We start from the raw sequence: 21,800 nt of genomic DNA, 5'->3' as shown, positions 1-21,800 counted from the left end.
CTTTTCCAACGATGTCCTAAAGTAACCACATGTCATGATCATTTGCATCATAGACATACGTTCATATCTATGATTAGCATGATCATAAGCTTCATTGCTAAACATAGCCAAATGTTAACCGATGTCATTACATGACTTCCTATCCAATCAGAGGCAGAGTAGGGCGGGTCTTCCTATGGTCACGTGCTTTCCCGAGCTCGCAGGACTCACGAACGCGCGACCAGCGCGTCCCCGAGGCTCGTGCACAGCACATGTTTAAATGGCTCAATACAGGTATTGGTGGCTTCAAAAACCCCCAAACCCCTAAAACTAAAAGTTTATATTGATAAGATTGGTCTCTGATGCTGAATGATACCCAGAAAAATTTTGTTTTCCTTTTCTAGCCCTATCTATCATCATCCACTAACATGGGAAATAAGGGTTCTTGGGCCGCATGCCTTGATTTGACTTGCAATACCGGGCTTTGGCCACTACGTCAAATGGCTTCATGCGCCGGTGAGCAACTTTCATTGAAATGAATAGGCAGCCATTTTCAATGCCGTCTCCAGTTATATTATACCTCCATGGGTGCCACACTCACAGTCGTAACAGCAGATAAGCTAGTTCCCCCAGAGCACAGCTGAAATCCACCAACAGGATCCTGGCGTAGGCGCCTGCGTGTTCCAGATGCTGGAGAATGAAGGGTGAAGGGTCACGTTTAGCGTCATCCACCGGTTTGCTCTGTAGGCGAACCGCAGGGGGTCCAGGTGTGGGTGTGTGATGGATTTGAGGTGCAGCCTATTGCATTACTCAGTTCTGTACAAAATGTCTACATTCAAACTGAACATCATATGCAGAGACAAATCCACAAAGGCTCAGAATACTTGTGATAAAGTGTCAGTACACGTTTTATTAAAATGCATTACTGAGGCAAGGTAAAGAGAAATTTGTTCAATTTATTCATCGTAATTGTAATCTTACTACAGCTTATCAAAGTTTATTCAAATGTATGACTTCATCAGTATTAAATGTCTGAATTCATCAGTGAATAAAGGCACATTGACCCCACAAAGCATGGCTGACCTAGCATGGCAAAACCTCTTCTATATGACTATATACAACTATATATACAGTACCCAACACACATGGAGACATTTACATACCATCAATAGAAAAAAAAATTCAAGGGCTTTTGTTCGTTTTTCTGTATGCGGTTTGAGCGATGGCAACAGTATAAATCATATCCAATGTTGATGCGTTTGCAGACGATATGAGAAATAATTGTTCTATCTAGACAGTACAGTAATTAGGACGGTCTTCATCAAGAAATATCAACAATGAGACTGAAGGAAGGCAATCACATCTATACAGTGCATCAGTGCAAGACTGGGCTGTCTTCTTAGACATTAGGATGGACAATCAATGCCCTCTATAGACACTGTTGTGGCTGGTTGAAGAACGTACGCAGGTGAGGCCCCCCAGGCCCTCGGGCCCCCACGCGGGCCCCCACCCGGGCACTGGGGCCCCTCTCCTCTCATTTCTGGCTGATGATGTGGCGTGCGATCAGCTCTTTCATGATCTCATTGGTGCCGCCGTAGATGGGCTGGACACGGGAATCTACGAAAGCCCTGGAGGGGTGAGGGGGTAGAGAGAGGAGGGAGGAGGGAGAGAAAGAGAGAGGGAGGGAGAGAGAGAGAGAGAGAGAGAGAGAGAGAGAGGGAGAGAGGGAGGGAGAGAGAGAGAGAGAGAGAGAGAGAGAGAGAGAGAGAGGTCTCATGTGAGCCCACATTGCATGGTTTCAGACACGCTACACTAAACACCCACACACCCACACCCACACCCACACACCCACACCCACACACCCACACCCACACACACCCACACACACACACGCACGCGACGGGCTGTGACTCACCTGGCGATGGGGTACTCCCACATGTAGCCCCATCCCCCGAAGAGCTGAACACACTGGGTGGCCACCCTGTTCTGGAGGTCCGACGCCCTGGGGGACAGCCGGGGGGTTAGAGGGACGGGCTGGAGGAAGTCTGGCGCAGATACTAACTAACAGGGAAAGCGGGCGAAGGAAGGGACCAGCAGTGTGTGTGTGTGTGTGTGTGTGTGTGTGGTCTCACCAGTACTTGGCCATGGAGGCCATGTTGGAGTCCAGGCGTTTCTCGGCGTGGAGCTGAAGGCAGTTGTCCACGAAGGCCCGGCCCACGCAGATATCCGTCTTCAGCTCCGCCAGCTTGTGCTGCACCGTCTGGTTCAGTTCACCAGGGAGGAGGAGCGCGGATTAAATCAAACTTTATTTGTACAGCGCTTTTCATACACAGAGGCAACACAATGCGCTTCACAGAGAGCAATGGGAGGGGGGGCATAGGTCCCACCCCTAGTCCCCTAGTGCAGACCTTCTACTCGCTTCTCTCAAAACATACGAGTAGGGCTGGGTATCGAGTCGAATTTCAAGAATCGATTCGATTCCGATTCACAAGGTTCAGAATCGATTGTCACGATTCAATTCGATTCGATTCGATTCAATATCGATTCGGTTAGTGTTACTAAAAGTTTCGGTTAGTGTTTTTTTTTAGCTGTTACCTTAATTACATGACTGCAACACATCAATACTAGGGCTGGGTATCGATACTGATTTCCAAAAATGAATGAATGAATGAATGAATCATTGAATGAATGAATGAACTATTCATACCTTCATTTATTCATTCATTCATTAACTAAAAGATCGATTTTGGGATTCATGAATCGATTCTGAATCATTTGATTCAGAATCGATTTTTTAAACCCAGCCCTACATAAGAGGGCTCCTTAAGACAGCGGTACGCTAACCTGACGCGACCTGATGGTTGTTACACAGAAACTGGAAAACGGGCAGGCACTTTAAAAAAATGCTTGGCAGGTGATTGGATGAACAGTCTGTCTATCATTGTCTATCACCGGCTAACTGTCAACCAATCGTCACACCTAAACCACGTACTTGGCAAATGATTGGATGAACCGACTGTCTATCAAGGGCGAGCTTCAACCAATCACCACACCTGAACCACGCCTGCAGCTCCTCGTAGGACGCTGATTGGCCCGAGACAATTTTAGAGCTACAGGCTACTGAGTAAGAGTACAGTGTGTAGTGAGTAGTGTGTACTGTGGGACCTGCAGGTTGGCGATGGTCTAGTGAGTGAGTAGTGTGTAGTGTGTAGTGTGTAGTGAGTAGTGAGTTGTGTGTAGTGTGTAGTGAGTAGTGTGTAGTGTGTAGTGGGTAGTGTGTAGTGAGTAGTGTGGGACCTGCAGGTTGGCAATGGTCTAGTGAGTGAGTAGTGTGTAGTGAGTAGTGTGTAGTGTGTAGTGTGTAGTGTGTAGTGGGTAGTGTGTAGTGAGTAGTGTGGGACCTGCAGGTTGGCAATGGTCTAGTGAGTGAGTAGTGTGTAGTGAGTAGTGTGTAGTGAGTAGTGAGTAGTGTGTAGTGAGTAGTGAGTAGTGTGTAGTGAGTAGTGAGTAGTGAGTAGTGTGTAGTGAGTAGTGAGTAGTGTGTAGTGTGTAGTGTGTAGTGAGTAGTGTGTAGTGAGTAGTGTGTAGTGAGTAGTGTGTAGTGAGTAGTGAGTAGTGTGTAGTGTGTAGTGTGTAGTGTGTAGTGTGTAGTGAGTAGTGAGTAGTGTGTAGTGTGTAGTGAGTAGTGAGTAGTGTGTAGTGAGTAGTGAGTAGTGTGTAGTGTGTAGTGAGTAGTGAGTAGTGTGTAGTGTGTAGTGTGTAGTGTGTAGTGAGTAGTGAGTAGTGTGTAGTGTGTAGTGAGTAGTGTGTAGTGTGTAGTGTGTAGTGAGTAGTGTGTAGTGTGTAGTGAGTAGTGAGTAGTGTGTAGTGTGTAGTGTGTAGTGTGGGACCTGCAGGTTGGCGATGGTCTTTCCGAAAGCCTTCCTCTGCAGCACGTAGCCCCTGGTCTCCTCGAACATGAACTCACAGCTGGCTATGGCCATGTCCGCGATCATCAGACGCTCCTGGGAGGACCAGCACCAAGCAGGGGATGAGAGAGAGAGACAAGAGAAGCAGGGGATGAGAGAGAGAGGAGAGAAGCAGGGGATGAGAGAGAGAGACAAGAGAAGCAGGGGATGAGAGAGAGACAAGAGAAGCAGGGGATGATAGAGAGAGAGAAGAGAAGCAGGGGATGATAGAGAGAGAGGAGAGAAGCAGAGGATGATAGAGAGAGAGAAGAAAAGCAGGGGATGATAGAGAGAGAGAAGAGAAGCAGGGGATGATAGAGAGAAGAGAAGCAGGGGATAATAGAGAGAGAGAAGCAGGGGATGATAGAGAGAGAGGAGAGAAGCAGGGGATGATAGAAAGAGAGAAGAGAAGCAGGGGATGATAGAGAGAGAGAAGAGAAGCAGGGGATGATAGAGAGAGAGGAGAGAAGCAGAGGATGATAGAGAGAGAGAAGAGAAGCAGGGGATGATAGAGAGAGAGAAGAGAAGCAGGGGATGATAGAGAGAAGAGAAGCAGGGGATGATAGAGAGAAGAGAAGCAGGGGATGATAGAGAGAGAGAAGCAGGGGATGATAGAGAGAGACAAGAGTAGCAGGGGATGAGAGAGAGAGAAGAGAAGCAGGGGATGAGAGAGAGAGAGAAGAGAAGCAGGGGATGATAGAGAGAGACAAGAGAAGCAGGGGATGATAGAGAGAGAGAAGAGAAGCAGGGGATGATAGAGAGAGAGAAGAGAAGCAGGGGATGATAGAGAGAGAGAAGAGAAGCAGGGGATGATAGAGAGAAGAGAAGCAGGGGATGATAGAGAGAAGAGAAGCAGGGGATGATAGAGAGAGAGAAGCAGGGGATGATAGAGAGAGACAAGAGTAGCAGGGGATGAGAGAGAGAGAAGAGAAGCAGGGGATGAGAGAGAGAGAGAAGAGAAGCAGGGGATGATAGAGAGAGACAAGAGAAGCAGGGGATGATAGAGAGAGAGAAGAGAAGCAGGGGATGATAGAGAGAGAGAAGAGAAGCAGGGGATGATAGAGAGAGAGAAGAGAAGCAGGGGATGATAGAGAGAAAGAAGAGAAGCAAGGGATGATAGAGAGAGAGAAGAGAAGCAGGGGATGATAGAGAGAGAGAAGAGAAGCAGGGGATGATAGAGAGAAGAGAAGCAGGGGATGATAGAGAGAGAGAAGAGAAGCAGGGGATGATAGAGAGAGAGAAGAGAAGCAGGGGATGATAGAGAGAGAGAAGAGAAGCAGGGGATGATAGAGAGAGAGGAGAGAAGCAGGGGATGATAGAGAGAGAGAAGAGAAGCAGGGGATGATAGAGAGAGAAGAGAAGCAGGGGATGATAGAGAGAGGAGAGAAGCAGGGGATGATAGAGAGAGAGAAGAGAAGGTTTAGGGTCTCAAGTACATAATAGCAAGCATCTAAAAGTACACATTAGTTTCAATCCAAATTCGAAGTATTGTTATTTACGTTTTTGTAACATTTCTGATAATGGGGTTGAATTGAGCGTGGTTGTGATTGGATATTATTACGCAATTGTATCCTCAACCCAATAATAAATATGAACAAAATCAGTCAGTCAGTTGTCCCACCCCAACAGGTGCAATTGCAAGTAGAAAACCTCTTTGCTCCCGCTAGCTGTGGGTTTTGCAAAAACGTGTCTAAGATCTCTCCTGAACCTCCGCCTCTCTCTGAAGCTCCGAACCCGGAGATCGATCATGTAAACCAGAGCTATACGTTACATGTTGCTTGTTAAGCTCGCCTCACCTGTACTTAAAGAAATCTAACATTGTTAGCTAGCTAGCGCCAATATTCAGACCCAGTGATTTGTAGTTTTTACTACCTAGCTAACGTTAGCGCGATGTTACCGTCATCATCAGAGATGTCAATCAAATTCAGTTTAGGAGGATACCTAGACTGCCCCCCTCCCCCATATAGTCTTTGTAACCTTTTTCGTGCTACACAATTTGTATTTTTTGAGTATTAAACGTGGCGTTTGCGTATTTGAGGTAGCGTTCCCGTTTCGTGGTTTGGGAGCGTTTCATTCGGCGGTGTGTCCCGCCCACGGCGGCCTGCTCCTACCTGCGGCAGCTCGTTCATCAGGTAGTAGAAGCCCTTGTTGACCTGTCCCAGGAGGGCGTCGGCTGGGAGGCGCACGTCCTCAAAGAACAGCTCTGCCGTGTCCTAGAGAGGTGGGAGGGGGGACTGTGAGTGGAAGAGCGCCACCCCTAGCTCCACACCCTGTTCCCTCAGCTCCAGCCCTAGCTGGCTTACATACTGCAAAATACCACATATAAAATATTACGTATTTTTGCCATACTGCATGTGGCATACTATGTATGGGGTAGAACGAGATGTCCCGGCACTCACAAACTAATGCCCATGCTGATGAAGGCGTGAAGCCAAAACGTCCCACTTGTTACCCAATAAAGCTTACATTTTAATATTAATTTGTGATTCCCGGGACATCTCCTTCTACTCATCGTCCTGACCCAGGCCTCCAATAGTTCCATCAAACTTTTTACTTGGGAGTAGTGCTCACTTTCTCACGGTCTTCATACTATATATTGGGACGTACTACATCCTTTTTCAGCGTACTATATAGTACGGAACGCGGCCGTAGTCCCTGTCCTCTCAGCCTGTGTGTGTGTGTCACGCTCTTTTCTGTCCCCCGGTCGTCTGTGTTTGCGTTTCCTGTTCCAGTTGATTCATCTTGCGTCTGTTCCGTTAACCCTTCGCTCCCTGCCCCTGTGTGTCTTGTGTGATTGTCCGCACCTGTCCCTCGTTGTGACCCGTCTCTCACCCGCGCCCCCCTTCCCTCGTTAGGCCCCTCCCCTTTGTTCCCTTGTCCGGTCATAGTTTGATGTTCTTTTCGTTCTCTGTGCTCCTGCTCCTCGAGAGTTAATGTGATTCAAGTCGCTGAGCTTTCTCAGCCTGCCTCCATCGTCCTGCGTCTGGCTCTGACCTCTCACCTCTCCTGCGCTACGCCACCGCCATTTCAACCCCATATTTGAAAAGGTGACTGTCGGCCAGATGAAAGAATCAAAAGAGATGTGGGTGAAATACCATTTATACATACTAAATAACTAGGTTGCACCTAATTTAGCCTACCTCTACAATGACTCCAACGATAGAACAGTCCCAAAAGTACAAAATTAAACATACTTAATAAACAAACAAATAGTTTCAAGCATTTGATCTGTGTATGTATAGAGGGTTTTCACGGCCGGCCATGTTGGAGGTTTAAGCTTGGGTTTAGCAGGTGTAAGCTCAGGTTTAGGCTAACGGCTAGATAGATAGATAGGTCTATCAACCTGTCTATTGATCTATCTATCTAGCTAGCCATCTACATTCAGTAGCTTCAACCTCCAACATGGCCGACTGATGACGGGCTGTGAAAACCCTCTATCTGACCCACGGTAAGGTCTTCAAAGCTCCCGAGCCCCTCCTCTGCTCACCTGGGCCTTCAGGCCGATCTTCTCCAGTTTGCGTCCCTTCTGGAAGCCCTTCATGCCCTCCTCCACCAGGAACAGGCTGATCCCGTGGGCCGCCGTGCGCGCCTCGCGGTTCGTCACGGTCACCACGATCACCACGTCGGACATCCAGCCGTTGGTGATGAACACCTGGGGGGGGGGGGGGGGGGTGACGGAGAGGGCCGACCGGGTTAGGTTTGACCTCTGTGTGACCTCGCTTCCGGTGACGTTCGCCCGTGTCATCGAAGCGATAACCATTGAGAGGGTGTGGTCAATAAACCGCGGATTTGCCGCGGTCATTTATGGGATAAATAGCGACTATTTCAGTGTCTTAATATCGATTGTACTGGGCTCCGCCAAGAAAGGTCATCACAAATCACATTGCTATGGAGTTTCAAAGCGACAAACAATGAGCCCTAGCAACCAAAAGTAAAACTTATCGTCACACAAAAGTGGTGACGATAAACCAGAGTGGTAGGCTACAGGACGGATAGAACTCAAAATTGACATTGAATGTCCATTTTTCTTGAGGAGAAACCGTAATGTAACCAACAGACGGTTACACAATGGAACTACCGTTTTGACAGGCTGTAATAATTGGAGCAGTAATATTTCACACAACGATAAATGGTAAATGGACTGCACTTATATAACGCTTTTCCACCTTAGCGGCACTCAAAGCGCTTTACAATGGCCTCTCAATCACCCATTCACACACCCATTCACACACCAATGGCGGTAGCTGCCATGCAAGGTGCTAACCTGCTCATTGGGAGCAATTTGGGGTTAGGTGTCTTGCTCAAGGACACTTCGACATGTGGACAGTCGATAAAGAGCCTTTGCCCGTGGTATATCGTGAATATACAACGGCTCTTAACCAATCAGATCGCGAGGTCGGAACTACCCGTTGTATAATACAGCGTTGCCGATCTGAACGCACCTTGTTGCCGTTGAGGATCCAGTCACTTCCATCCTGCTTGGCGTAGGTCCTGACCCCCTGGAGGTCGCTGGGACGAGGGGAGGAGAGAGGGAACAGGACTACTGACAGTGGGAAACATGGGTGTGATCAGGAGATGCATCGTCTTAAAGCCGGAGGAGCACACGAGCAGCGCCGCTGACGCCAAATTAACTCGCTGACCGATACGTTTGTGGCACCGGGCCAGGAGCCGGTTGCACCAACGCCTGGTCTGAAGCAAAGTCGGTCGTAGCTTTCTGGGCGTAACTTGAAGACCGTTGCACCAGCTGGTCGTAACCACTGTTCTCACCGAGACCGGGCGTGAATTCTACGCCTACCTGAGAGAAGCCATAAAATCTTTTAGAATGTTTCTAGTCGGCGGCTAATGTTGATGTAAATTATTTTTATAATCATTGATAAATTTAAAATAGTCCATCAACATCAACAGCGTCTGATCTGTCTCAACAGGCTTGGCAGAAGATTGGATGTCTAAATGTCAGAACTAAAAGAGGCTCCAATTGAATAGGAGAGAACTGGCTCTACGAGAACCTTGTGAATCCTGCTAGTGCCAGCTGATGTGGCGGCCGTCTGGGAGACTTGTTAAGACCTGCGTACGGCGTATTTTGATGAGCTGTGCTTAAATCGTATCATTAATAGTGCCAACAACTGCAGGCTTTGAACAGGCGACATGTTTGTCTTGGCTACATGTAACCTACGTTTTCATTTCTCATTTATGTAGGCTATTACGGTACCAGTCACGCAAGTAACAGCATAACTTTAGGATATTGTGTACCTGGGAATCTGCGCCCCTTCGTGGTCTATCATAGCCTACTTTCACTAAAAGTTTCCTTGCTGGAGATGATCATGACACGTCTAGTTAAAATAACATCCCCTTCTGCAATAGAATGTACTCGTGCATAGCGATGCAAACAATATAGCTTAGCAACGGACACTATTGAGCGTTTTCACATGGACACGCAGTTCTAAGACTGGTCGTAGTTGTGCCTAGGCGTCACTTTGGTTGGTGCAACAGGCTTACGTCCGTTCTAAAAAATGGGTCTTAGCTACAACCTCTTTAGCAGTTAGGACCGTCGTAAGTTAAGGCCAACCGGCTCTAGGACTTTTTCCAGACCATGTACAAGAACAAGAAAAACTCCCAGGATGTAGATACAGGCTGGGGCCCGAGGCCTGGGGCCTTCGCTGGCTGGACAACCTCTGAGGGCCCCTGCCTGAGGGAGGCCTTCCCTGGCTGGACAACCTCTGAGGGCCCCTGCCTGAGGGAGGCCTCACCTGGCTGGACAACCTCTGAGGGCCCCTGCCTGGGGGGGAGGCTGGCCGGAGGGGGGGGTCTCACCTGCCGGCGCCGGGCTCCGTCATGGCGATGGCCCCGATGCTTTTCCCAGCAGCCATCGGGGGGATGAAGCGCTCTATCTGGGCCTGGGTGCCGTAGTTGCTGATGTAGGGCATGACGATCTCAGAGTGCAGGGCGAAGCCGGGGCCCGAACAGTTTGAGTACATCCTGAAACACAGAGAAAGAGGATAGGAAGGTGATGAGGCTGTGTGTGTGTGTGCGTGTTTGTGTGTGCGTGTGTGTGTGTGCGTGTGTGCGTGTGTGCAAACCCTGTAATAATCTATTTTTATCTTGCCTCTGTCTGCTTTGGCAGACACAAAGCCACACCACAAAGCCAAGAGGGTTTGTCCTTGACCGAATGACAAGATCATTTCCACCAGGGGCCTTCAGTGTTGCTGGGTAATTGGTCAACATCAAATCATCTGGATTATATCATTTTTGCAACCTTGGATTAAAGCCACTGACCCCTGTTGGCGCAACTGGCAGACCGACAGTGGCGGTAGCGTACAACAACAAAAGACGTCTTTAAATGATAACAACGCTAGATCTCAAAGCCATATTCGTGAATAGAGCTAGCTAGCTAGGGCTGCTCGGCAGAGGGACTGACGGACGATAGCGTCAAGGCTGGCACCGGACTGGGTCGGGCGAACGCAGATTGGCGGTCGACAGGTTAGCGCCGGGGTCGGCCACTCACTGCTCCTCCCACACCACGGCGGCGGACAGCAGGTCTCCTCCGATCCCGCCGTGCTCCTCCGGAGTGTACACTCCCAGCATGCCCTGCTCCCCGGCCTTCTCCCACAATTCCCTGCTCACCTGGCCTGCTTTCTCCCACCTGTCCGGGGTGGAGGGCGGAGGGAGAGAAAGAAGGAATCAGGACTGACTGACTTCGGTCCAAACAAAACATCAGCTCAGCATTTCAAATCAAGTTAACCATGTGGTATAGCTTAAGTCCACGGGAGGGAGAAATCATTGGTGTTTTATTGGTAAAACCCGCATCAACGTAATATTTTGTATCTCCAGACGGTAGCCTACGTACTCGCTGTGGTGAGGCACCACCTCCTCTTGGAAGAAACGCCTGACACTTTGTCTGAAGAGGTCGTGGTCCTCGGTGAAGATTCTGCGAGTGCCGATGTCCATCAGAGACTTGGCACTGGACGTCTCCGGACGAGGGGGCGGGGCATGTTCACCGGACTGCGTCTGGGTGTGCAGCATTCTGGGAAAAAGAGGCACGAAGACACATTGGGGTTTATGGGTAGGCCTGTTTTTAGACAGGGGGTATCACTATCCGCATAGACCGGATACCAGTCAACTAGGGGCTTGGCCTTCAGTACTGACACCAAAGCAAAACCAAACGTTTTCGTTCGAGTAATAACACAATCAAAGGAGTAAGTTATTAACTAAGAAGCATAAGAGATGACTGTCTGTTGTGACTGTGGGTCATTCCGGTTAACGTCAACGTTAAGTGTGTCAAAGGTCTCTAACTGTGTCCCAGTCGGGACATATAACAGTTAGATAGCCGACAACATTTGTAAGAACATTATTTACAGTATTACTATACGCACCGACAAACAAGGTCACATTAAAGTTTAACAGCGATGCATAGTTGTGTTGAACAATTGTTAATTAGTTGTTAATTAACTAATTAACAATTAATTAGCTCGCTCGCTAGCATAGCTGTAAATTACACTCGCACATGAATGCATCATAACACGCACATGAATGCATTAATAATCATAACACGCACATTAATAATCATAACACGCACCTGGTCTTTACTGTACAAAGTGCTTGTCCACCGCGTGATACATGTTTTAACCCAGTGAGACACGTTTTAACAGCTTTCTGAACAAACATGATCCCTTCTGCTTTCAAATGTGCTCCTTTTTCACGTTCGTTTTGTATTGTTATTTAACTGTATTAAACATTTGAAGTCTTTTAATCAATATAAATGACAATTCTTATCCAGCAGTCCAGCAAGTGTCCGAAAATGTGGCTTGTAAACACGTCTTCTTCTTTCCTCTTCCCCGGTAAGGAAGAAGGAAGTTACGCAGTGGAGGGTGTTGAGCGCTACTGCCATCTAGTGGACTCCTGTAGAACATCACGCAGTTACCTCTGCCAGTCTGTTGCTGTACTCCAGCAGGGTGTTACTATGCTCTGCTTCTTCTTCTTCTCTGCTGATCTCAGGCAGAATCATGAAACTCATGACTGGACTAAATTATTACGACATATGACACGTACTCTCATCTGTTTCAACCTATTTAAAGATGTTATGGAGTGGAACCATACATAGGCAACGCTGAAGTCATGATACACACGGTCAGTGTTACATTTTCAGAACATAATTCACAACACTGATCTGTCGGTATTTAATTTCTCAGATGGATGGATTTCAGAATCACTTTACCTAATGTGGTATTGGCAACATCTTTTACTTTTGACATGAACTCACCTTGACATGCAGCAGATTGTTGATGTGGTTTTAAGACTGCACGTACATATAGTGAAATTAAAATTCAACAGTAATTTAAAATACAACAGTGTAGAATGTGAACATTAACTGTGTTCATTAAATGACTGTATGATTATCTTCTATGATTGAATAAATAATGTGGCATCGCTTCATAATGTGTTTAATAATACTATAGGCTTTAAATCCTATTTTAAACCTGCAAATCAAAGACGAAGAATCAAACCAGGTGGGATGTACTTTTGGAAAAGTTTATTCTGAAATGACAGAGTGAAAATAAATAAAATGTCCGGGAAGGGGGGAGGTTTTTTGGCGGCCAATCCACAATTGTATCCAGCGAGCCTTTGGCATTGCTGGAGGCAGTGATGTCATGACCGACTGCGGTGGTAAGGCGGGTCAGAGGGATCAACCCCCACTTGATGAGTGGTCACCCCTCTTCCCTCGTCACCGCCCCCTTGTGGAGGAGACACGCCCCCAGGTAGGAGAGGCCAGGAGGAGGTGGGGTGGGTGGGGGTTACAAAGTGAGAAGGAGGAGATGAAAAGTGATGGACGAAAAGAAAAAAAAGAAAAAACTTGAACGGGTTTGAACTTTGACATCCCATAGTCCTTTTCTTTCCTGGGTTGGTCTTATAACAGTGTGGATGTCCTGACACCATGAGGTCCACAGCTGAAGCTGATCCTCAGCACTCCTACGGCGCGGCTTCTTACACAGACAGGATGTGCTTGACGAAAGCTGGAAGTAGGACACAGAGAGGACACAGAGAGGACACAGAGAGGACACATAAGACACAGACAGGCACAGGGCCAACTCCATCATCATCTACATTTCCAAATCGATTAATCTGGTCTGGAATAATTTACAGGATAAATATCATGTAGAGATGACCTGTATCGTAAAACATCGCTGACTGTAGCATATCGGTACATTTACACACTGACGTTATCGTGCGTGTGTGGTGAGTGAAATCAAAGGGTTTCTCCGGACTCACCCTCGTAGTGGATGCTGCCGTTCTCATCCTCCTGGCCGGTCATGAGGGCATCAATCTCAGCCTCGGACATCTTCTCTCCTGGGAGAGGGAACACGAGGAGTCGGTGAGGAACGCTACCCCCCCCGTATAAAAATACGCACGCACACATTTTGTGCATACTGGGTGCGGTAGCTCCAACATGTCTATATTAGGCTCTGGACTCACCCAGTGTGGACAGGACGATGCGCAGCTCAGCGCCCATCACTGTGCCGTTGCCCTCCTTGTCGAAGACGCGCAGACCCTCAACGTAGTCATCGAGGGTACCCTTCGCCATGCCGTCCACTTTCTGCAGCATGGGCAGGAAAGCGTCGAAGGCAACCCTCTTGTTCGCCATGTCTAGCCAAACGGGAGAGAGGAAGGACGCCGACGTCACACTCACGACGAATCCAATAACTACGACAGTGATCGATTCACAGAGCTGAGAGGTTCGCATATCGGTGGTATGATCTTCACATCAACATAACATGTTTGCTCGTAACGCAGGAGTTTTTTTTTTTTGTTTCAGTTCCCGTCTGATCTATTCCCGGCGCTCGCATCACAGAGAGGAAGACTCGGATTGTACCGGGTTGTACTCTACACGCAGTTAAGCCAATTCACAACGTCTGAACACGTTCATGCGTTCCCGTGATGCTAGTGTGGTGTGGTGTTTTGGGGCTCTCACCGTCAGCACTTGGGTTACCCAGAATCGCGGCCACATCCTTGTTGGTGGGATTCTGGCCCAGGGCGCGCATGATGTCAGCCACCTGGTCCAGGGCCACCTGGTTATCACCGACTCTATCAAAGAGACCGAAAGCCTCTTTGAAGTCTGGAGAGAGAGAGAGAGAGAGAGAGAGAGAGAGAGAGAGAGTATGAGTGAGATGGTTGACAGAATCCATTGAAAGATGTAGACATAACGTACACAGATACTGGACAAAGTGTGTTACACAAAATGTGTTACATTACAGTGAATGAAAGGCTTTGAGAGCCGGGACATTCTTGGAAATTCTGGACTCAAATAGACCGGAATAAGATGGGTTCTTTTTTCTAATTATTTTTTTTTTTTTACACCAAAGGAGCTCAGTCTAAAACCAGGTGTTGTGAATGGACAGGTATCCCACTGTTCTTCTTCTCTCACTGTCCTCTGCTAATTACCTCCGACAGCTGGACAGCTGTACACACAGACTGACCCCCGGGTTGGTAGCCAGGCGGGAAAGAACAAGCATTAGCTATTTCTATGGCCCCCACCAGGAACCTCCAACTGAAAGTGATCTGTTGACGGATTAATTCTCTTATGTGATTTCCGAAACGGCAGCTAACCCCCCCTCCGCCCCGGTTTGGACGGCATTCGGCGCGACGCCGGAGCAATTGATACGCCCTAAGAAAGTACGCCACACCATGTAGGGTGAGGGCCCAGTCCGCCCGGGTTCGAGTTACGTTAAACATAAGAATGCTGACAGCGACGTAATCGACACCTCTGCAACAGCTTGCCTCACATTCCAACAGCACCCAACTACAACCAAGAGCACCAGGGTATATGCAGGAGTGGGGTTTTAATACATTTAATAAATTGAATAAAATAACGGTGACGACTTGTGATTTTTCGCTGAAAGATTTCAGTTTACAATTCTCTGACCATAAAAGACCTGCTCAATAAAATTTGATGCTGGAATGTTCTCTACATTTCTAAAGGGCATGGATCTCACGAGAACAATACATATATATTTTTTTAATTTATTTATTTTATATTTTTATATTTTTATTTTATAATCAAAGATATACGCCCATTTTCTCTGTAGAATTCTTGGAGGTTTCAGCAGGTATTTAACACACGCGATGCTTTACTAGCATGCCACCAAATGTTTAGGGACAACTCCAACACCACCTCGCTAACGCTCAGGAGGACATCTTTGAGACAAATCTGTCTTTCCTCAGGGCACACAGGGGTAGGGGGGGGGGATCAAAAGTCACGTTCCTGCGTAAGGCGATGCCACCGGCCCTGCCATCTTAAATTTGGGACTAGAGATTAACACCTTCAAGACAAGGCAGCCCCTGCTCAGAATAGATCTCCCACGACAGCTGAACAAGCCGGGGGTGCATTCTGGACATTCGGTGGCTTCAAACCGGACCTGATTCAAGTCATCTTTCGAAACATGTGTGTGCACAGGAGTGTAATGGTTGAGTTTGAGAATGGGAGAGGTAAAAAAAGGACCAGTATGAGAGGTCTTCTCTCTCCACTGACCTGGCCATCACTTACCCTCAATCTGGTCTGCTGAGAACTCGGCCTGTCAAACGCAACAACACAACAAAACATGAATTTCACCTCTGCCCATAACACACAGACATGCACAACCTACGACACAACACATGCCAGTAGATAGTGGATTATAACGCTAGGCTATTTATGTGCTATGCCAAATCCTCAACCGGAATCCTTAGTTTGGCAGAGAAGGTTAAACATTCTCCATAACGCATTGCTCTTGTATGAGAAAGTACATAAACACAACACATTTAAATGTAGGCCTACGGGTAGCAAAGTTTTAAAGACAGAAATGCAGGATATATTCCAAGGTTTCATTCCAAACTCAATCTAACAACCCATTCTTGGTTTCTTCAAAGGAATTCATATGCCACAAAGTGGATGCCAGTGGCTTTTTGTCATATACGAAAGTGAAAAATGTCTTCATATCCTCTCTTTATGTCGATCACAATGATACAATTGACGTTGTGCAGCAACGTATCCAAACCAATAACGCCACAGAAGAACAGATTGGTACAATAAATCACAAAATAACTTCAGTGGTACAGCCGCACCCCAAAAGTCCAAAGTACACACCATTTTGGAGAGTAGGAGGTGGAGGAACGGAGAGAGAGGAGAACAGAAGCTGGAGTCCCAAGAGAGAGTGGTCCTGAGCCATTCTCAAAGCCCCTCTTATTTATGCCGTGGGTGTGATGTCACGGGGCGGATCAGATGATGCTTTGGAAGTGCTTTAACTTTCTTAGGGCAAACGGAAAAGAGAGCTGTCTGTGGTCCCTCTTGGAGTGGGCGTAGGCCTTTAGAAGGGGACAGGGCTATTTTTAGTCGGCTGTGACTGTTTCAAGACTCCTTGACTTTGGTCAGCGTTTAAAATCCGATATTTATGTCGGTGGGAAGTGGCAGTCTTTGATATTCCACGTTAAAGTAGTTGAGAGGAAAGGGTCAGTACAATGTGGTGGGTTTGAGTCAAGGGATGAGAACCCAGCTACCCACTACCCCGCTACCCACTACCCCGCTAGTCTGCCAGCCTACAACTCCAGAGAGGTGCTCGTTTTCAAGTTGATATATTTTTAAACAGAGAGCGCTCCTCCTCTTATGGCTAGGCTATAGGCTGAGAGAGGAGAGGAGTAGATAAAATCCACACAAAAACTAGGATACCGGGGATCTTGCATGAAATTTGCAACATCAATAATAGTTGGACAGGTTTAGGCCTACATGTTGGGGGAGAGAGTAACACGTGCTCACCTTGCAGCGCAGTGAATGGCGCATCTAACCCTTTCGAGTTAAAAATCAGTTTGGTGGATGAAATGTAACGTATTAAACCTACAAATAAAAAAGACAAAAAAAACGCCTACGTTGCTATTTTGCAGGCAGCTGACTAGTCTCACGAGAGAACATTCAGAATAGCGCGCGAACAAGTGCTGTAATGAACACGTCGACACGTGCTAGATATTCTATCAACGTCAATCAAATCAAGCTTTATTTATATAGCACATTTTATTATTATTTTTAATAATAAAATAATAATTAATTATTATTAACTTTTTTTTATGGGGAAGCAGAAAAGTAGGCCTAATTCTTCCATGACTTCAACCAGACGATCGAGCAAGTATGTAGTATTATGAGCATGTATGCTATAGTATACATACTACATTATGAGAAATAACACATCATACCAAACAAATAAATAAAAAGCCTCCAAACATTTTACCTGAATGGTAGGCGACTAACCTATACAGCCATATCAACACAATATAACTAGCGCACATAAAATATTATAACACACACTAAACATTTACCAGCAGGCTACTGGAAATGTTCAATTAACTAGAGGCCTATATACTTACCTGCCTAGTAAACGAGACTAAACTAACAAGCATGCACGCGCCTATTGTTTCACATCAAACGCGCACTGGAGCTATCCATGGTGCTGATTGGCTACTGCTGTGATCCCATGGTGCTGATTGGCTACTGCTGTGATCCGAGCCTAGACGTCAACCTTTGATGTCGGGGAGGAAGTGAAACGCTTATCCGTAGGCTACCTATTCGTCTCTGATATTAAAAACCTTTGGTGCCAGAAAACCGAATAACAGTAGGCCTAATAGGAAACGGTGCTGCACACTTAGATCCACGTCAATTTCTTTAATCTAAATCCAAGCTTTTAGTCACAAGAGCTTCATCAGGACAAACTAGTCTATATTAAAAACCTGAACGCCACCATTGAACTTGATTCAGTGGAGAGCTGGATACTGTGTCAGTGGCCGTGTCCGAAATGCATACTACTTGCTATATAGTAGGCGAGATGCAGCATGCTACATCAAAACTGTGCATACTGTATTTCGCCTTCTATATAGTAGGTACTATATAGTATGTAGTATGCCTACTATATAGTGCCTACTATATAGCAAGTAGCAGGTAGTATGCATTTCGGACACGGCCCGTGACTCTAGCGTTGATGCGCCCTCGGCATGCTGGGAAACCCCCTCGAGCCCGTCCAGAGCGACAATCAACCCTTGAGTCTTTAAATATTTCTATAAGCTACAAGCAACTTGTAGCAACAATCATAGTTGTCTTATTTTGCCTATCCCAACTCCACAACACACAGAACGGGGATCAGACATGTTGATGACACATGGGGCCTTGCATCGATACAGTACCAATTTAATGTGTGTGTACAGTTCAATCATGTATTTTTTATTTAAAGTCATGTCCCAACTTGGCACCAGCTAAATATTAGAGAGGGAGCTTTATTTTAGTTTATTAGTCAGTAGTTTAAATACATGCTACTGCAAGTCATGCATCATAAACATGTCAAGGAGTAGCATAAGTCAGACTTATTGCTATTGTGGTCCTTGGTCTTGGCACATAACTCTAGACATTTACAGCATTACCTACATCATAAAAGCAGAATCAACAAAATACAACATTGTTAGTAGGATATATTACAAAATGTAATTAGTTGACTCTTCTAGGAGTCAACGTTACTGTAGGTTCACCTTGAAACTATGTGGTTTCAAGCTCTGTTTGATGTTCAAAGGAAACTTATTCCACTCCTGGAACTCCTCTGTGAGCAAATGAGCATCGTCCATCTTTGTTCTACACACAGGGGACGCGGGTTGGCTCTGCTGGATCTTCTCCTACGACTATGTTAACCCTTAACACTAGAAACATAGCTGTTATATTTGGGGGCCCTGTGACTCACTATTTTGTGTAGCATGTTGAGCCTGAGCTAAACAGCTAGGCTTTTCAGGGTCCTAATAACATTAGTTTACCTTCCATCTACTGTAGTGAGGGCTCTGTGAGGACTGAGTAAGTAAGGAATGTGAGCTTGACTCAAAAATAAACTCCAAGGACAACAGTCTCTTGCCAGGTGCACGGTCTAGAAAGACTTCTGTATGTGAGTAGAAACAATCCAGCACTCTCGGTACAATGCTATCTAGCTGGCCTCTTTTGTAACGTCAGTTAGCCTAAGATGGCTAGATATCTCTTATGTTGTTAGAAGAGTTAGAGTTGGCGATCTGACAAAGTGTTGACAGAGATTATGTGGAACTGGGTTTGTTTTGTTAGGTAATTTATCATTGCAGCACTAGTTGGCTAGCCACACGATAGGATTGTCAGGAGCATTGTATGTCTAGTTGGATTATTTACATTATTATCATTATTACAGTATTAATTTTAAATTTTCTTTCAAAAATTATTTTAAATTTTCAACGGCGCAGGCAGTGACGACAACGGACGGGTCAGCCTCACGGCGCTCCTCTCCCGTGAAGACTGACCCGGGTCCCGGGATCCCAGAGCGAATGTGTTCGTCCGTCATCTGTCCGGCGGGGAGGGCCGAAGCAGTGTGAAAGACATGCCTATGAGACCCCTCCCCTGGACAGATGAGTTCTATTTTTACCCCCCCCCCCCCCAACACTGCTGGAGGTGTTCAGTTTCTCTTACGGGAGGGTTGGGGGTGGGGTGTGTGGAGTCGGAGGTAGTGGTGGAGCGAGAGGGTGTACAAGCACCGGCTTCAAGAGCTTCTGGGACATTCCACCCCCCCCCCCCAAAGACCCCTTCCTTCCAGAAGCAGTGGCCCGGCCAAGTCAGCCACACATCGTAAAGAGGGGGGAGCAGGGCTTAAAAAAGAGCGGAGGCATTGTGTGGCCCTGCTGGCCGCTACTCAGACATGTTACATGACCCTTATTTGGAGTAAACGGAGCCCAGAGAGTTCTATAGGAACGGGGACGCGGATCTTTGACTCTGGCCCCCGCGCGGGAGCTAAACCGGACCCAATTAGTGTCCCGCGAATTAGGCTGGCTTAGATGAAGCACGACAAAATTGTCAAATAAGGTCATTCAGGTTGGCCTTATATTCATATATTACACCACACACGACTAGAGAGAGTAGAGGATGGGATCTGACTGATATAAAGCAGGCCTCTGTCATCAAATACTAATTTTTAACATTAAGGGCCGTGGATGTGAAGAGTCACGACCCTTGTTCGGCGATGCTGACAACAGTTAAGAAATGCAAGCTTCGCAGCGTCGCTGTCCCTGGTGGTGGTCATCTGCGGCGCAGCCATAAAGGTGACAGGTGGAAGGCGAGGAGGTTGAGGTGGCAGTTTGATTAGGAGAGGCCTAACAGCTCTGGAGCCTGCTCTCCTCTGCCCCCCGGTGGTTGTTCTTTGTTACTACAACTGACAGTCACATAGACCAGAGAAATCATCCAGGAACGTTCATGACCCGGGTACTGTATGGTTACTGCCCCTTTTTGGGTGAATAACTTTTAATCAAATGGGCAGCAAGTCCCACCCTAGTCCTGCCAAGGGGGGTGTCTGCATGAATGTACTTTTGATTTACTACAATTTAATGTCACGGTGCTCTGGTCTAGAGAGAGAGCAGATTTGAATGATACTAGACAATTGAATAGGCCTACATTCCTCAGCAAAGATACAGTAACAGGCATAATTAGTAAAAACATGTTGTTTATTGTGAAGCCATTGGCAAGACCAAGCCTACAACAAACATAACTTGTGTCAGTTTCAATGCATCTCTTAGACAGTAGCTTAAGTTTGTAACTATTATTTACAAACCAATGTTTCTATTGCAGCACAATCTGCTTAATGCTGTATGAAGTATTAATTTCAGTTACCAAATACACTATTCATTTCAGTTACCAAATACACAACAAATGAACATAATGTAGCAGTGCAAAGCAATGTGATAATCAGGTTTGGCAAACAGTGGGTTCACATCACATTTTTCACACAGCCTACTCCTTGAAAACATACATAATCGGTTGAATAAAATAAGTATGCAATTAATATACACATGTACAAGAAATGCTGCTAAGAAGTGCTCTCTTTTTCAATGCAGTGTGTACTTAGCCAGCTAATGAGCAAGACTCATAGGATAGATGAGACTTCATTTCCCAGAAGGAGCAGAGAAATGAACTGTGGACGTGATAGGCTGAAGCTCACGTAGGTCCCTCCCCTCTCTGAGTCGCTCCAACACAACAACACAACAGCAGTCAGCTGGTGAGACCCAAATACCAGGAAGCTTATGGGATGAAACCTGATGAAGACTGTGGGAAACCGTGCCATAATTGTGACTCACAGAGGAGACACTGTGTGTGTGTGTGTGTGTGTGTGTGTGTGAGAGAGAGAGGGAGAGAGAGAGAGAGAGAGAGAGAGAGAGAGAGAGAGAGGGACTGTGAGGGATTGAGAGCGAGTGACAGAAACAGAGAGAGAGAGACAGAGAGAGAGAGCGCATGTTTGGGAATCTGTCATGTTTTCCAGAGTGGGCAGGGGTAATCATGGATACCTTTACACCTCAAAGGCAGGGAACTTTGATTTCATTGGCTGCAGAAGATCAGCCAGGAAGTAGATGGTGCCAGCCATGCCTGTGGACAGGAAGTGACATGCTGATTTCAAGGCTGACCTAACAAGGTTGCCAATCTTTGAATCTAAACGGTACACTGCAAAAAATGGTCAACATATTTCATTTCAATTTTGATATTTACATTTACGCCGCTATTATCGGTTACCTTCAAAGAGAGAGAAGGGAGTGTCTGGGGTCCGGCAGCCATGTTTGCCGTAGTTCATACACCAGTCTGCAAACTACAAAAGGACGAATACAAACACCAGGCTGTCAACAACAACAACAACAGCCGTAGATTCCAGGAGCAACAGAGGATCGAGTGACTACTACTGTCTCCGGAGAAAACAAACTCCACATCCCTGTACTGGAAACATGCCTTCAAAAGTGAAACATTAGAAGCTGCCGCGCAGATTAAATTGCGAGCACAATGCCATCCCGACGCATTAGGGATGTGAAACAGAGCTTTGGTAGAAATCT

The 21,800-nt window shown here is 46.6% G+C and overlaps 3 protein-coding genes across 3 annotated transcripts in view; all 3 read right to left on the bottom strand.

Annotated features, from left to right (window-relative positions):
• Positions 1–869: 869 nt before the first annotated feature.
• LOC311315878 (long-chain specific acyl-CoA dehydrogenase, mitochondrial-like) lies at positions 870–11,739 on the bottom strand. The gene is made up of 11 exons (XM_084446581.1): positions 11,500–11,739; positions 10,771–10,947; positions 10,429–10,566; positions 9,738–9,902; positions 8,369–8,435; positions 7,414–7,578; positions 6,038–6,139; positions 3,870–3,983; positions 2,112–2,239; positions 1,895–1,981; positions 870–1,607 (listed from the first exon to the last, which is right to left on the bottom strand). Exons 1-11 carry the CDS (start codon positions 11,586–11,588, stop codon positions 1,514–1,516), a joined length of 1,326 nt encoding a protein of 441 aa, XP_084302707.1. The 5' UTR covers positions 11,589–11,739; the 3' UTR covers positions 870–1,513.
• A 1,166-nt stretch (positions 11,740–12,905) lies between these two features.
• On the bottom strand, positions 12,906–18,551 carry LOC311315844 (myosin light chain 3, skeletal muscle isoform-like; the record flags this gene model as incomplete). Its single annotated transcript, XM_084446541.1, has 6 exons — positions 12,906–12,934; positions 13,191–13,268; positions 13,395–13,565; positions 13,891–14,034; positions 15,463–15,490; positions 18,459–18,551. 6 exons carry the CDS (start codon positions 18,549–18,551, stop codon positions 12,906–12,908), a joined length of 543 nt encoding a protein of 180 aa, XP_084302667.1.
• Positions 18,552–21,268: 2,717 nt separating this feature from the next.
• LOC311316173 (glutathione S-transferase LANCL1-like) overlaps positions 21,269–21,800 on the bottom strand; it is a gene marked incomplete at both ends in the record, with an annotated part of 7,364 nt that continues 6,832 nt past the window's right edge. Inside the window, 2 exons of the mRNA XM_084446974.1 lie at positions 21,269–21,345; positions 21,490–21,562. Of these exons, the coding sequence (XP_084303100.1) occupies positions 21,269–21,345; positions 21,490–21,562 (150 nt within the window). The remainder of the gene's footprint in view (positions 21,346–21,489; positions 21,563–21,800) is intronic.

Source organism: Borostomias antarcticus (genome assembly GCF_949987555.1).
Source record: "Borostomias antarcticus genome assembly, chromosome: 12".
NCBI classification, from domain to species: Eukaryota; Metazoa; Chordata; class Actinopteri; order Stomiiformes; family Stomiidae; genus Borostomias; species Borostomias antarcticus.
Note: the sequence above shows the minus strand (reverse complement) of the source record. Positions and strands in the feature narration are given on the sequence as shown.

What these genes read in the sequence shown, in the direction of transcription:
- LOC311315878 (XM_084446581.1), bottom strand. Translation starts at nt 11,588, where the DNA reads ATGTTTGTTCAGAAAGCTGTTAAAACGTGTCTCACTGGGTTAAAACAT. An exon ending in GTGGTGCCTCACCACAGCGA is followed by an intron (nt 10,567 to 10,770) that starts GTACGTAGGCTA and finishes CACCCCGGACAG; the next exon opens with GTGGGAGAAAGCAGGCCAGG. An exon ending in TGGGAGTACCCCATCGCCAG is followed by an intron (nt 1,608 to 1,894) that starts GTGAGTCACAGC and finishes TCACCCCTCCAG; the next exon opens with GGCTTTCGTAGATTCCCGTG.